At 38.8% G+C, this 15335-nt stretch overlaps 1 protein-coding gene and 1 pseudogene across 1 annotated transcript in view; one reads left to right on the top strand and one right to left on the bottom strand.

Annotated features, from left to right (window-relative positions):
• The window catches only part of HDDC2 (HD domain containing 2), a 23277-nt gene extending 8330 nt beyond the window's left edge, over nt 1–14947 (bottom strand). Inside the window, exons 1-5 of the mRNA XM_023529838.1 lie at nt 14918–14947; nt 14344–14465; nt 12545–12647; nt 7118–7195; nt 2047–2080 (exon numbers count right to left, since the gene is read on the bottom strand). Coding sequence (XP_023385606.1) covers nt 2047–2080; nt 7118–7195; nt 12545–12647; nt 14344–14465; nt 14918–14932 — 352 coding nt within the window. The 5' untranslated portion in view covers nt 14933–14947. The remainder of the gene's footprint in view (nt 1–2046; nt 2081–7117; nt 7196–12544; nt 12648–14343; nt 14466–14917) is intronic.
• On the top strand, nt 11725–11842 carry LOC111738812 (annotated as a pseudogene).
• Nucleotides 14948–15335: the final 388 nt, after the last annotated feature.

Raw genomic sequence — 15335 nt, 5'->3', positions numbered from 1 at the left:
AAATTTTAAGAAGAGAGGCCAACAGTGGAGGAATGTTGCCCACTCCAACAGTAGCAGATATAAGCCCAGCCCTGGTGAATTCACCAGTCTGGTCTGTTGGGGCTCCCTTCCAGGACAGGGTCCCCCACATGAAGAGAAAGTGCTAGTAGTGGAATCAAAATTGAGTGGGATAAAGATAATAGAAATGAAGAAAAGAAAAAGTTCACAGTAAAGTGGGGAAGGGGAACAAAGCCAGAAAATCTCTGAAAGCAAGCCACCGTATTTTTAACACTACAAACCAAAACAAAACAAAAAGCAGAAAAGGAAGCTCTGTGAAGTTGAAAAAGTTATCTGAACCAAGTGTCCTTCCAAAAGTTCAGGAAAACTAATTGCATATCAAATGAGTAACAGAAAAAGCACAAAGATCAGATTCCATAAAAACTTACCATAAGATAGAGAGTAAGGAGCAAAATAACATTTTTACAGACAATTCACATCAGAAAGACGTTCTCATTTTTTAAAAAAGGATCGAGTCAACCACAAACTATTTCAAAAAGTTTAACTAAAAGATATTAAAAAAAGGATAAGACATGAAGGAGCAACATAAAATCAATTAGAGATAAAATAAAAAGTCATTTTAAAATGAAGACCAAGCAATGAATAACACAGGGATAACTAAACATGATGAATGATGCCTTGAGAGAAAAAGAAATTAGGTTTAAAAGTCAAAAAGAAATGAAGATATAAAGGATTTAAGAGGTGACAAACATTGACGATAGGCAAAGATGAACCAACAGATAAAAGGAAAAATTATATTCAAGAATATTTTCTTGAAATTAATAAAAAAATTGCAAGTATATATTATATACTTAACATAGATTTAAAATGCACACTAAGAACCTAAGGATATTAACCCAGAATGACCAACGCAAAGACATATTCTAATAGAATTATCATATATAAAAAATATGCAAAAAGAGCATCTGACATATAAGAATAATAAAATAATGATCAGACTCTTTGACAATAATGCTCTATGACAAAAAAAAAATGAGAGTAACATATTTAAGATATTCAAGAAGGAAACAGGAGCCAAGGATTTTATATCAAGCGAAACTGACCTTCAAGTATAAAGAACACAGAGGAACTATTAAAAACATGCAAGATTTAAAGATTTAGAGAATATTATTCCTGTGAGCCTTTCCTGAAGAACCTACTGGACCACAAGTTTCAGACAACCAAAATGACTGGGGAGAGACTGACATTAAGGACTGGTGGAGAGCATCAACTGCACAGTTGCTTGTAGAACTAAGATTAAATGAGGTTTAGAAGAAGGGGGTTATAGTATGTGATGGTTATATGTACTGACAATGTAGTTATAGTAAAACTATAAAAAAAAATAGGTGGAGATAGGACAGACAAAACAATTTTTAAACTGTTCTCAATAATCACAATTGTTGATGGTGGTATACATAATTGTCATTCTGAGATAGGTACATGTGTAAAAAGGAATAAAGCCTAAACACTCAGGATTCCTGATTCCTGGTGTAGAAGAAAGGATATGCAACATAATACATAAGAGGTTAGGTACAAATTGTGTAATTCTGAATTTGAATTGGAAATATCACTATATATATATAAATTTCCTAGCTCTGTTCACTAAAAAGCATAGAAACAATAACCAACTGAGTAGCAATGAGCATCCCTAGTCCCCATATTGTGGTCTTGACATAACATTTTCTATTTAAAAATAAACGAAAAACAAAATAGGAGATCTGGCCAGAACACAGTGAACATAAATATTAGGCTGGAGCATCCTGCCATTCCTGCTATCAAAGAAACTATCAACGTCAGCGTTTTCAAACCTTTCCCATATGAACTGTAAGCAGAGAGTAGATGAGAAAGAAGCATCTGCTAATAAAATTACTTCGGTTACAAAATGAAAACAAAATAAAAATATTACCATTCTGCAACCCCAAAGGACTAAGGGAAATAAGAATCAAGGAAACCCAGACATTATGCACTTGAGGAAAAGAATCCAATACCACCTATGGTCTGCCATCCAACCTGAACGATCCAGCCTCTGGAGGCAGCTGCCAATCTACAGAAAATAAAAGGACAGAGAAATACAAACTGCATCGTGAGTATGCAATTGGCAAAACCCAGACTATGGGAAACTCTATAGCCAAATGGTCTGGATTCTTCAACAGGTAACTTGTAAGAAAATGAAAGGGATGGGGAGAGGGGCTGTACATGAAAGGATACTTAAAAGACATATTAAGGTTTATGAAAAGGGGCAAGATTAGACTAAAATATCTAGGGATGAAGACTTGGGTGGTAAAACCATAAAGAAATTCAGGTGACTGCTATGAAAATGAGGGTAGTGGTTACTTTCTGGAGAAGAGAGGGGCTACGTTGGGTCAAGGCATAGGACAGGGCTTCTGGGCAGAATGGCAAAGTTACAAATCTTGTCATGAATGGCAGTTACAAAGGAGTCATCCTTCTAATAACTCACTGTGCTATACATTGTTTTGTTTTGTTTTTTTCAATAAAAGGATTGAAAATAATAAAAATGGCCACATCGTTAACAAATGTCACCATAAAAATAAATAAAGAAATAAAATGGCCACAGGCCATGAAACTGTTGAGGTTCCTGTAGATATTTAGGTGGAGCTGTCCATTAGGCTGTTGCATTCATGAGTCTGTAGTCTAGGAGGATTCAAAGGGATATTTCTTTAAAGCAAAATGCAGGTGATGGGGCAGGCTTCTTTCTATGATACTTTGAGAAAAAAATGAAACTGTTTTCTCTCGCTTTGCTGAAATTTGATTTCACACTTCTGTGGTGAAAGGTACATTATAATCAACGATGTTTAATTGCTTTACAGAGATGTTACTCTCTGGGCTGATAGCAATGTATAGTGGTAAATAGCTGTGAATAACATTTCAGAACTCAATCAACTGGCATCTTCTATCAGTACTATTCTAAGTTTCTTGGGTAAAGAATGATCGTATTTTCTTAAACCAAAATCATAACGTATGGACTGGAGACAGAAGAAAAATAGAGCTTACTATGTATCATGCAATATTTTAAGTGCTTTACATATATTAATTAATTTGATTGCCATTCAACCCTATAAGACAGGTATACTATTATTATTGCCATTTTAGAGATGAGAAAATTAAGGCACAGAGAGGTTCAGGAAGTTACCCAAAATCACATAGCTAGTAAGTAAACAGAGGAACCAGTATTTGAACCTGGAAATCTGATACTGAAGCCCATATCCTAACACTGAACATGAATTACAAAAATGCTTAAGTTAATATGAGAGTTTGTGTACCAGGTGGAATAGTATTCCTCAAAAATTCATGTCCACCTGAACCTATGAATGCGACTGTATTTGGAAATAGAGTCTTTGCAGATACAATCAAATTAAGATAAATTCATGCTGGATGAGGACGGACCTTAATCTGATGACTGGTGTCCTTATAAAAAGAGGGAAGTTTGGGTACGGATACAGACACAGGGAGAGTGCCATCTGACTATGGAAGCAGAGACTGGTGCGGGGCAAGGAATAGCAAGGAATGGCAAAGCTAAAAGAGGCATTTTCCTAACCAGAAGCTAGGGAGAAGCAAGAAAAGGATCCTCCCCTAGAGCCTTTGAGAACTTGGCCCTGTTGACACCTTGATTTCGGACTTCGGGCCTCTGGAACTGTGAGGCCATAAGTATCTGTTGTTTTGAGCCATCTAAGTTTGTGGTGATTTGGCACAGCAGCCCTAGGAAACAAAGAGAGTTTCTTACTACTAATAATAAGTAGCTGGTATGGTATCATGAATATCATAGAACTATAAATGCTTGTTCAATTAATCAACATACAGCACAATGACATAAAGAAAATGCTGACCTGGGAGGTGGGCTTGTGGCCTAGCTTTGTCACCCACTAGCCAAGAGACCTGTGGCAAGGTAAGGCCCTTTGGCCCTTAGTCTTCTTATCCAGAAAATAAGGGCACTGAAAATGGGTTTTCTTTCAGTTTTACTTAACAAAATTCTAACATATAGTAAAGAGCCAAAGAGACAAAACATAATTTAAAAAATAGGTAAGACTGTAAGAAAATAGCCACTGTATAGTACCAAAGGTATGAGAAAGAGGAAGAAAAAGAGACAGAGACACGGTGGGGCGGGGGCGGGGGGGGGGTGGGGAGAGAGGTGAGGACAGGGGGAGAGAACTATTTTCCTAAAGCTTAAACTTAAGCTTTGTCCTCATGGTTCTGGAGGCCAGAAATTGGAAATCAAGGTATTGGCCCGGTTGGTTTCTTCAGAGGGCTGTGAGGGAAAGACCTGTTCCAGGCTTGTCTCCTTGGTTTACAGACGGCCTTCTTCATGTTTACATGGAATCCTCCCGGTATAAGAACACCAGTCATTCAAACTTGATTATCTCTGTAAAAGTCCTATCCAAATTAGGTCTCATTAGAAGGTACGTATGAATTTTAGGGGGACACAATTCAACCCATATCAAAGAGAGAGAGAGAATAAGAGTGCATGCATTATCTCGTTCTTAGAGCTAGAATTTTTTGTCAGAAGATTCTATTGCTGTGAAAATAAGAACAGTGTATACAAAGAGAATGATACTCTAGTGCTTAAAATAGCAGGCTTTAATAGGCACAGGATGGAAAGAAATGGCCAAAGAAATTAAGGGCAATTCTAATGTCCAAAACTCTCTTTACAACAGTATTAAATACTAGGGATGTACATTTCCCTCTGTAGTTTAATGATTTCCAGACAAGCTTAAATATACATATGTCTAGCAGTGTGTGCAAACATATATACACACTCTTCACTAATACCTGTTCTTAACTAGTATGCTCAGCCTGTACTTCTGGGGCCCCTCTGACCCACCCTACAGACCTGAAGCAGCTACTTCATTCACAGGGTGTGCAAATTGGTTAAGAAGAGTTTAAGGGCCTTAAATAATATGGTCCACATTTTCTCCCTCTGACCCTTAATAGAAAAACAACAAATAAAAAAGAGTTCCCTAACCCTTTTATGGCACACAAAGATGAGGTTCATGTCAGAAAGTAGAAAAGCTCACAACTTTTCTCCTCCACATGGGTCATCAACATCCCATGGTATTACCGATAAAGTAATTTAACCCTTTGTTGTCTTCCTTCAAGTTACTGGTTGGCCCGGCTGGAAAAATTCTAAAGGAGGACTGTCACATTCCAGGGTGGACACTGTACCTGTCCTGAGATCTTTAACGAGCTTAACTAATTCAACCAATGACTTTCACAAGATCATGTAATCATTACCTGTTTGAAGGTTATAGAGTCATTTAATGTTCTGTTTCATATTTTTCCAAATCTAAAGTCTTTCTATGTGACTGTTGTAGTGTTTTCATTTGGAAGATATTGTTGTAAATTTTGCAGTAAGCTTTATTTAGCCAGTTGTTAATGGCTACCTAAGAAAATAATTTAATAGATACTGCCACCGTGTTTAATAATTATGAGGCACGAATATACAAATTTTTGTAAAAAGTTTTCAAATTATGAGGGTCTTGCCTCCCTCAGAGACAATACATAGAATTAATTTCATAAGCTCAGGGGTCAGTTTTTCCTTTTTATGTATGAAATGCAATCCAGCTCCACTCTATTATTCTCTGAGTCATACTGTTTCAAAAGTTTACTTGAAAGTATACACTTTGGAATAAGGGACTCTTTTTCATAGAAAAACTCTGTTATACCACCTGAGCCAGGTTCCAGCTAGATATCATGCATACTTTGCCAGATTTAAGTTTCACGGTTATTTGACAAGGTAGGTATTAAAAGCCCACAATCTCTCATCTTAAATCCTAAGGCCAAAATTGTCTCAGTTTCCAGCATTTTTTTATTTTATTTTACAAAGTAATAATGTACATATAGTATATATTACAGAAAGCCTCTAGTGGGGTCTAGGGCAGACTCGGTTAACAAACAGATATTTCTACATCAAAGCATATTCATTTTCACATCAAGGGGGATGAGTGGGGACTCTAAAAGCCTCGTGTTGATTCAAGTAAGATTTTCTGCTGAATGACTTTGGGTGTTTTTTTTTTTAAACTGATTTCTCTGAACTTTGTAAATGTTCTAATTGTGGCGAAGGGCATGTGGAGCTCTCTATTACCCCCATTTTCTAGAAGAGAAGCAGGTTGACTAGAGCCAAGTAAATCACACAAGGGCATATAGCCAGGAGGTAGGATTCAAATCCAGGACTCAGACCGCAAGCCTTTCTTTACATCACACCCCACTGCCTTAGGCAGGGTTGGGGCCCAAGGATGTTAAAGAAAAGGCGGAAGATCAGGATCTGAATATAGGAAGAGGGTGTAAGGCTTTGAATGAACTGTGAAAAGTGAGAATAGGAGGCAGGTTCTATCCGAGAGTAAGGAGTGAGTCCAGGGACTCAAGCAAGGAAGAGCCAGGGTGGGTGGAAGGGAAGTGAGAAACTGCAGCAAGCAGTTTGGTTTCTCTTCACAAATGAAAAACAGCACTAGAAGGGAGGAGCAATGGGAGCACAATCGCTTTCTATGCTCTTTCCACTCTCCCCACCTTTCCCTCCAACTAACCTGCCTCTGCAGTCCTTGCCACCAGCAGCACCGGGAAAGGAGAGCGCACTGACAGAGCCCCTGTTCTGTGCTGGGCATCAAGAAGCACTTCACCTTGACCTCACTGGGCCCTATCAACCCTTCAGGGTTTCACAGATGAGCAACAGACTCAAGAGAGGGGAATGTGCCCAAGGTCACTGAGCCAGGAAGTAGTGAGGTGGGAGTCAAACCCGGTTCTTAACTACCCCAAAGCCCATGCTCTTTTCAAGGACCAGAAAGAGGTGAGTGGGTACGGGGTTGGCAAGGTTGGAGGTGAGAGCAATACATAAGGAAATCCAGGGGCTCTGAGTCAAGATCTGCACCGGGCATTATGGTGACAAAGAAAATGGGGAAATTGGAGGGAAAAAAAAATTCTATTAGCCAGGAGAAATTTCTGCAGCAGCTGAAAGATGACAGACAAACCAGAAAGTAGTAAGTTAGACACAGCTTGTTAAAATAATCTAAGTTAACTAAAACACCAATGAGGCATATAAATTCAGTTACAATAAATAAAAAGCAACCCATCATATACTTACTTCCCAAAGTTCATAAAGCTCTTTTCCGAGATCCTTTGAGAGAAGCTGGGTTAGCTGCTTCATAGCTTCCTGAAATATCAAAACATTATTTTAATCATGTTCACATTTATCTAAATTAACACCTCATGTACAAAGCCAAGTTATAGGCTCAAACTCCTACAAATAACTCCTGAAGGGGCCGTAGAATATTGGACGATCTTTATGGCTTACAAGGACAACGGCTATGTACATTAAATACGTGCATTTATTCATATGGGTGTCACGGATCACTTATTTTGCGGCCTGCAGCACACCACACCCCATGAGGGTGTGAGGCCAAGAATTTTACATCTTGTGGCTGAATCCCAAGATGCCCACATAAATTTCAATCATAAGCATACTAAACTTCCAAACAAACCTGAGTGGCGAGAATAGGATAGTAACGGAATTACAAAGCTCAAAGAAACGTTCTGTATATTACTGCACTCATTTTCTATCGTTAACATGTTTGTAATGTGAGGTGCCAAACAAATGGGCAGCTATTGTCATTAACATCAGGAAATGACATGACAGCATCTTGTATGGACACAGACTCATAGGCTGAAAGGAATATTAAAGGGTACTTAGCCAAAATGTCCATGTGTTATCTGAACCCTTCAATAGTACTGCTGAACATTTCCTGCCCTCCCTCCATAAACATGTCCAGTGGTAGGAACTAGCTAGCACAAGAGGCTGCCTACGTGGGCTTTCAGCAGCACTGAGAGTACTTTCTTATATCAAGCAGAAAATTGTCTCTGCAGTTCTTCCACTGTGCCTAACCCCATCCCTCCTGCTTTCCTCCTCTCACACAAACACAAACAGTTAGGTGGTGACCCAGATGGGCGAGAATCTCTGTAGCCACAATGACTGGTCCAAGGAATGGCCATGTAACCCAAACCAGTCATTCGGGAGCCATCTGCATGATCTGTCCAGCAGAGGCTGGGAGAGAGACACCACGAATAGAAGCCTGTGAGAGCCCAAACCCAAAGAAAAGCAGAGGTGAGCGAATGAGAGAGTGGAGGGTGTTCAGTACTTATTCCTAGTCTCTGAAGTCCCAGGAGTCACCCTCAGAGTCCCATCACTTCCTTCATTTCTGTGTTGCTCCAGTGTCCTAAAATATCCCATTTTGGGAGCGTAAGGTCTGCAAGTTACTCTCAAGTGGCTTCAAACTCCTTGACCATCCTTGTCCTACACCTCTTAATCTGCTTCTATTCTAACCAGAGGTTAGGCTCCTTGGAAAGAATATGGTTGTAAGAACCACTTTTGGCAAAGTAGTTACGTGGCGAAGGTATTACAGAAAATCAAGAAGTGAGCTGGGAAAAACCAATGAAAAATAAAAATAGATATTTGTGTGTACATTTATTACTGGTAAGAAAAAAATGTTATAGAATACAACCACTTCTAGAGCAAAACATATCTGCCAAGGTCACCAACCAGCTCTTGTACATAATAATATCACTATCCTGAATGGCTTATAGCATACCGCTCTTAGAGGTATAAAATTCAGGTTATTTTCTACCTGCATTCTCCCTTGCTCCTTTTCATAAATCTTGGTGAAATACTTGAGAAAATACTTTGCATTTTCGAAAATTAAAGGTGTCTTCATAAATAGTTTGCCATTCTCACCGCTATTCCAGAAACGCAAGTTTGCCCATTGCTTTTGTTTGAAAAGAATAAACTGAATAACATACATGTATGCGTATGTCAAAATCTAAATTTTTAGAATACAAACATAAAAGTCTTGCTTGGACCAGGGGTTATTTTATTCCATTTCAAGTGACGTGGCCAGCGCTGAATGTGCGGTCTGACCAACCCAGGACAGAATGGAACCTGTTTCCTCACACTAGATGCTGTATTTCTATAAATGCAGCCTAAGACTGAAGTGGCTTCCAATTACTGACTTATTAATAAGCTTCCTATTGACTAAGATCACCAAGTCCATTAAAAAACAGATAAACAGATATGTTATTGCTCTCTTTCTGAAACTGAGCAACAATGTTCTGGACGTAAACTCATTGGTATCATTTGTTATAACACAATCAGAATTGCATTTTGAGACCTCTTAGGTAGTCAATATTCCTTGTTTGGCAGCATATGCCACAGAATCATGTTCACCTTTTTAAATGAACCCGTTCACGTCGACTTTGCTAAAGTCCAGGGTACATGGCTGAAGATGCCAGACTTCCCCTTCCTGATGGTGAGCCCTGCCACTCCCACTCGCATGCTTGTTTTCATCTTGTTCACACATTTAAAGTGACAATTACCCTGGCTTCTTCCTATTAGCAAAGCATGCCAAGAATATGCCTAAGGTTCTAAGCTGAATGGAGCTTTCAGCAAATGTCTTGTGTTAGTTTTGTGACAAGTATCCAGAAAGTATTATTCATCATTCACACAGCCCTGGTGAGGCCAAACAGTGCAGCAGTCAATTACAAACCACAGTTTCAGATGGCATTTGAAACTGGCTTGCCATTTACCAGCTATGGAACCCTAAGCAAGTTACTCAATCTCTTTGTCCATCAGGTTTCTTACCTGTGAAATGAGGTTAATAATGTACCCACCTGAAAGGACTGTTGTGTGGATTAAATAGTTAATAAAGTATTTATTATCTAGCATATACAAGCACTCTATAAAATGTTCACTATATTTTTCATTTTCTCCATTTTGCCATGTTCACTCCCATAATAAAGTTTGGTTCTTCTTTTAACCCCTCGGTTCTTCAGTAACTTTAAATTAATTCTTGTAGATACACACGTACTTTAACTCTCCTTCCGTCTTAATAAGTTTTTCTCTTAGCAAAAGAATATAAACTATCATTGTTGTATTCCAGCCTCCATTATCATCCCAGTAGTTCTTGATAATCCCTACCAAGCACCCTTTACCAACTTGGGTTTAATATAAAGTTAATTTTATCCTGTTTAGGAAGAGGGTCAGATCACAATATTGCCTTTGGACCCTAAATTTTCTCTTCTATGCCCTCAACCACCCTTCATCTAACACCTGCTCTCCTCTAAAACAACCAGCCTTCCAGGCTTATGAAGTATTTTTCCTCTTTCTTCCTTCGGTTTAAAGCCTTCCTGATGCAGTTGGCTAGTCTCTGGGCAAGTGATGCTTCCTGGTTCTCATTATGTGCATTCCACCTCCGCCAAGAAACCCTCATTTAATTATCTGAATGCATGGTTCAGACATCCAAATCTTATTCATAAACACTCTCTGCATAAAGAATGGTTCACCTTCCAGATCCTTCTCTCTGTTCCCAAATCGTAGCCAGCAGCAGAAAGAGGCAATGGAACATCAGCGCTCTCCAAGCCCTCGGTATCTTGTCCAAGAACTTGTGGTTCTTTAAGACGTTTGCCCTGTCCCTTCTGATTATGCTATTTTTTCTCCTATAAACCAGGAGTGGGCAGCAACCAGGAGGTTTAATGAGGCCGGAAAGGTTTTTCATCATCACCAGGATGCAGTGTCCAGGAAGAGAGCAATACTCTCTGATGGTTCAGGTGTTCTCTATGCCCCTCCATGGGGACCAGGACTTAGCTCTTGTCAGGACAGCAGTAGGTCTTTTCTCAATTCCAGTGGTTGGAGATTCTTCCTATTGACTGCTTTTCTTCAGAAGGTTCTGACTTGCTCCTTTGCAGAGTAAGCTCGAGTTCGTCGTATATCTGCATAGCGACAGCTTGTCTTTTCTTCTTCTGAGTCACTTTAAGGTCTCTGATTACCCTATGTACTTCAGTACATGATTTCTCCTCCATAATGTCCAGATTTACCCCTGAATAAATCTATCAGGGGTAAATAAGCTGTTTAATTGAGGAGGTTACCCCCTTTCTTTTCCTCTATGACATATATCATTACTCAACATCCTCTGGTTCAAGGCTAATTCATTTTTGTAACTCAGTATTAAGCTAATTGGTTTCTTTTTAAATTAATTCTGTCAGTCATTATAGGAATTTTTTTTTTTTTACGAATGTCTTCTTTTAACCTTTTTTTTAAGATTATTTTTTAAAATTTATTTTTCAGTTATAGTTGACATACAATGTTATATTAGATTCAGGTATACAGCATAGTGATTGGACATTTATATATCCTACAGTTATCACCCCACGATGACAGTCTAAACTCCCACAGAGAAACATTTCCTTAGCTACCTCCCTTTTTACAGGCTGCCATGATGCTGAGCCTATATTCTGGACCTGTATTTTAGCTGGAAGAAATAAATTCCTCATAAAATTCCTCTTGTTGCTATAATTTAGGATGTGTTAGAACTCCTAAATTGGGATTCCTCGTGGATTTTCCCTCTAGAGGGGCAAAAATGCAGTTGGCTACTGAGCTCATTTCTCCCCAAGTCTGAGAATAGCTATTTAAGGCTACCTACCCGGTTAAACCATCTTGATAAATGATGTGTCCACTTAGCAATTTAGGATATTTGGTCTATAATAAAAGTAGCTTCCATAATGCCTGAAATGAGAACCATCCAGTCAGCATTATTTAAAAAAAGAAAAAAGAAAAAAAAAAGAAAGCCTCCTTGGATTTTCTAGCCTCTTGGCCCTGGCTTCTGGGTTTAATCCCAAATTAATATTGACTTAATAGTCTTTGGCCATGCCACCCTGAACACGCCCGGTTTCGTCTGATCTCGAAAGCTAAGCAGGGTAGGGCCTGTTAGTACTTGGATGAGAGACCACCTAGGAAGACCGGGTGCTGTAGGCATAAAAAGAAAAATAAAATAATAATAATATTGACTTAATATTTTATTGATGTTGTTCATTTCTTACTAATACAAATTGGTTCAAGGACTAATTTAAAATTCACCGAATAATAACTACATATATTTGTAATTTATAGAACTCTTCAAAGAGCTTAACTCAAATGGAAAATTCCTTCAAGTTTAACTATTTCTATTGTTCGAATGAAAGCCATGCTACCTATGTCCACATACTAGTGAGAACTCAAATCAATATAGTTTCCTGTCCCTGAGTTTAAACATGGTTGGGAGAAGGCACATTTTCCTGTTCTTGTGTTAAAGAAGATTGAGAACAACCAAGAACCAATTCACTCTTACTCCAGGACATCCTTACTTCTGGAAGATATGACTGTAAACCACCCCAAAATAGAGTAAACACTAACAGTTTACTCTTCAAGAGTCTGTTTAAGACTTTGCCTCACCAAGGCTATTATGTCCTAAAATCTGTATATGTCAACTAGTTGCCCATTTTGTAAGATCCATCTAAACTTCCTCTAGCCCAGGCCCTAAAACTCTATATAAATATCTTCCCCTGACCTTCCCTTCCTGAGACACTAAGACTCTGTTGAGGTAGTTCTCCCTTACTCCAACAGGTTTAATAAACTTAGCTTTACTTCAGTAACAGGTTTTTGTGGTGGTCTCTTGTGAAGCCAATAGTTAACACTGACCTCTTCTCGCCTATGTTTTTCTTCTTTGGGGATGTTATCTGCTGGTGCTATGTCCCCAACGATGCATTCTGCCATATCGTGAACCAGGGCTAGGCGTATACATCTGACCAGGCGAGAAATGGTGAAAAATTACACAGAATTATATTCGCTATAAATTCCTTCTGTTATTTTGAAGTTACATAATATATTTTTCTTTCTCCATCTTCACAGAGTATTTTAATGCAGTATTTTCTAAACTAATTATATTCTGCCAACCTTCAACAGTTCTGAATCAAAATTGCTAGTTAATATTCAACAAAATACATGAGAGTGCAGAGAAAATTGTCAGCCTACATATTTTTTAAAAATGGCTGGTTTCTCAAATATTACTTTAAGAGATTGATAACGATTACAAAGCCAAGAGATGATCTGGTTATAGTTTACTTAACTGATACAAAACTCAAAAACAATCATTTCCCCAACATACTAGTTAGATGTCAAAACGCGGCCCTTTATACAGAAATGAATGGAGTTTGGAAAGATCTGGGTTCAAATACAGCAACCAAGATTTATTAGCTGTGTGACCTTTGCTAAGTTATTTAATTTCTTTAAATGCTAAGTTTTGTTGGCCTTCATTTTATCATCTGTAAGAAAGGAATAATACTTCATGAGGTTGGTATTAAAATTAAACTTGATAATTTATGTTCCTGGCACATTTTGATTATTCCATAAATGGCTGATTATTAGTGATACTGACTAGTTTTCAGGATACTCATTGTCAAAATAATAAAGGAAGGTCATGAGATAAATGCCCCAGAGGGCCAGTTTGTTTCATGTTCCCACGATTACCAAGATAGTGTAAGGCCTAACCACCTCCTCTTAGGTGTCCCCGCCTACAGCCTTTCTCTCAGCCAGTTCAAATCTCATACTCCTCTTAGCTTCATCTCCATTCGACACCATGTTCATTTTGTACTGTTTGCCAAAAATCTCAGTTCCACATTATCTACAGAGTACACAGGGTTCCTCAGACTCCCTAATGAACCTTTGCTACAATTAAATTGATGTACTTTTCGTTTCCAAAGTATACCTTTACTTTCTTGCCACCATGACTTTGGTTTCTATGCCCTTCCCTCTGCGTGTTGTACCTTCTACTTCCCTGCCTAATCAACCCTTCAGAATGCATCTCAGATTCCATCCCCTCAAGATCACCCAAGAACAGGTGAAGTCTCCTGTTAGAATACTGTGCTAAGTTTCTAACGTAACTTATTTTGTGCTATTTATAGAAGCCATTTGGGGCCTATATAATTCATTTGGGATTTATTTACTGTCATATTGCTAGGAAACTCTCCTGTGCTCAAAAAGCATTCTACACACCACTGATTACCTGCAGGAAGAGAAGATATCTCTTTCTCAGTTATATCTTCTACATACCACTCCAAAAAGTCACCTCACAGATGGGTGCTAATATTCATAAAAGGAGCTACATAAAAGCATATAGTGGACTAATAAAGTCATAGAATTTTAGACATAACACACTCACCCTCAGAGGCCCTGGAAACCCAAATATCACACTTAGGTTTCTTTAAGACCAAGGCAGGCTCTTTTCCTTCCCAACAGAAAACCCAGAGTTCAATTAACAACGGATACAATCAACACACATAGTTCCCCTTCCCACATCCTAAATCTGTATGATTTGCCTCAAATACTTTTTCTTGACATATAAAACAAACATACGAGAATTTGACACAGTCCTCAGCCATGAAAAGTGGTGGAGAATCACAGCCCAGAGACCCTAACAAGCACTAAAGTTTATAGCTTACCGGTCTTTGTTAAGATGATCATCTTTAGTCACCAGAGCCATAACTGCCATCCGGTACATGTGATCTGATACACTCTCTGGCCTCTCGACATTTCTATACACCCAGCCAGTCCGTGGAACTCTCTGATGAAAATCAAGCAGAGAAAGTTTATAAAAATATTAACTATCAACTATGCTCTTCAAGAGAAGTCCAGGGAATAAGACACAGAAACAGAGTAATGGTTCCAGAACACATTAAAAAATACTTAATTAACCAAAATGATTGACATCTAGAATGAAATCAACTAGTCAGGTCAGAGAATTTTCAAAAGAGAGAAGAATAATTTACAAATATACAATACAAAAGTTCAATAGTGAAGTTGCCCTGTGCTACTGATGTATACATTACAGAACATGTGCAAGTCCTTTAAACATAAAAACAAAACTGCAAAGTCGTTTATTTTTCATGACTACAAGAGTTGGGAAGTTTTGCCTTCAAACAACCCTATTAGACAGACTCAAGTAGAAAACACCGTGGTGAAAGCTTGAATCTGAACAAGAGACAGACTTCCAAATTCTGAAGAAGACACACGCACACTTTTCCGATTCATGCTACACCAGTCAGGCTCTTCCTTTTATTCAGGTCATGATATGATTTTATGAGACTGCATTATAAACTCTAGTAATAGCGGTATGAAAGAAATAATCTGCTTTGAACTCGCTGAAATCCTGCAGAACCACTAACCGGCGGGGCCCGGGGAGGCACGCACACTGAGGAATGTGATGTCAAAGTCTTGTTATTTCCGCAAGGGCGAGACAGATTTTGAGCACCCCACTTAAAATGTGCAGGACCAAAGGGTTGTTAGTGTCACCTGCTGCTCAGAGGCCCGCCCCCATCATCGCAGTTTTGGGGTCGTGAGTCCCAAACGTTCTTGTACTCGGGACAGGCTCGGGCCGGGGCCGAGGTCCCGCCAGGAACCTCCGGAAGGGTCGCCTGGGCCCCGGCTGCGCCCC

This window comes from Pteropus vampyrus, unplaced genomic scaffold (genome assembly GCF_000151845.1).
Source record: "Pteropus vampyrus isolate Shadow unplaced genomic scaffold, Pvam_2.0 Scaffold43, whole genome shotgun sequence".
In the NCBI taxonomy this organism is placed as follows: Eukaryota; Metazoa; Chordata; class Mammalia; order Chiroptera; family Pteropodidae; genus Pteropus; species Pteropus vampyrus.
The sequence above is the reverse complement of the archived record's forward strand: the minus strand, read 5'-3'. Positions and strand labels throughout refer to the sequence as shown.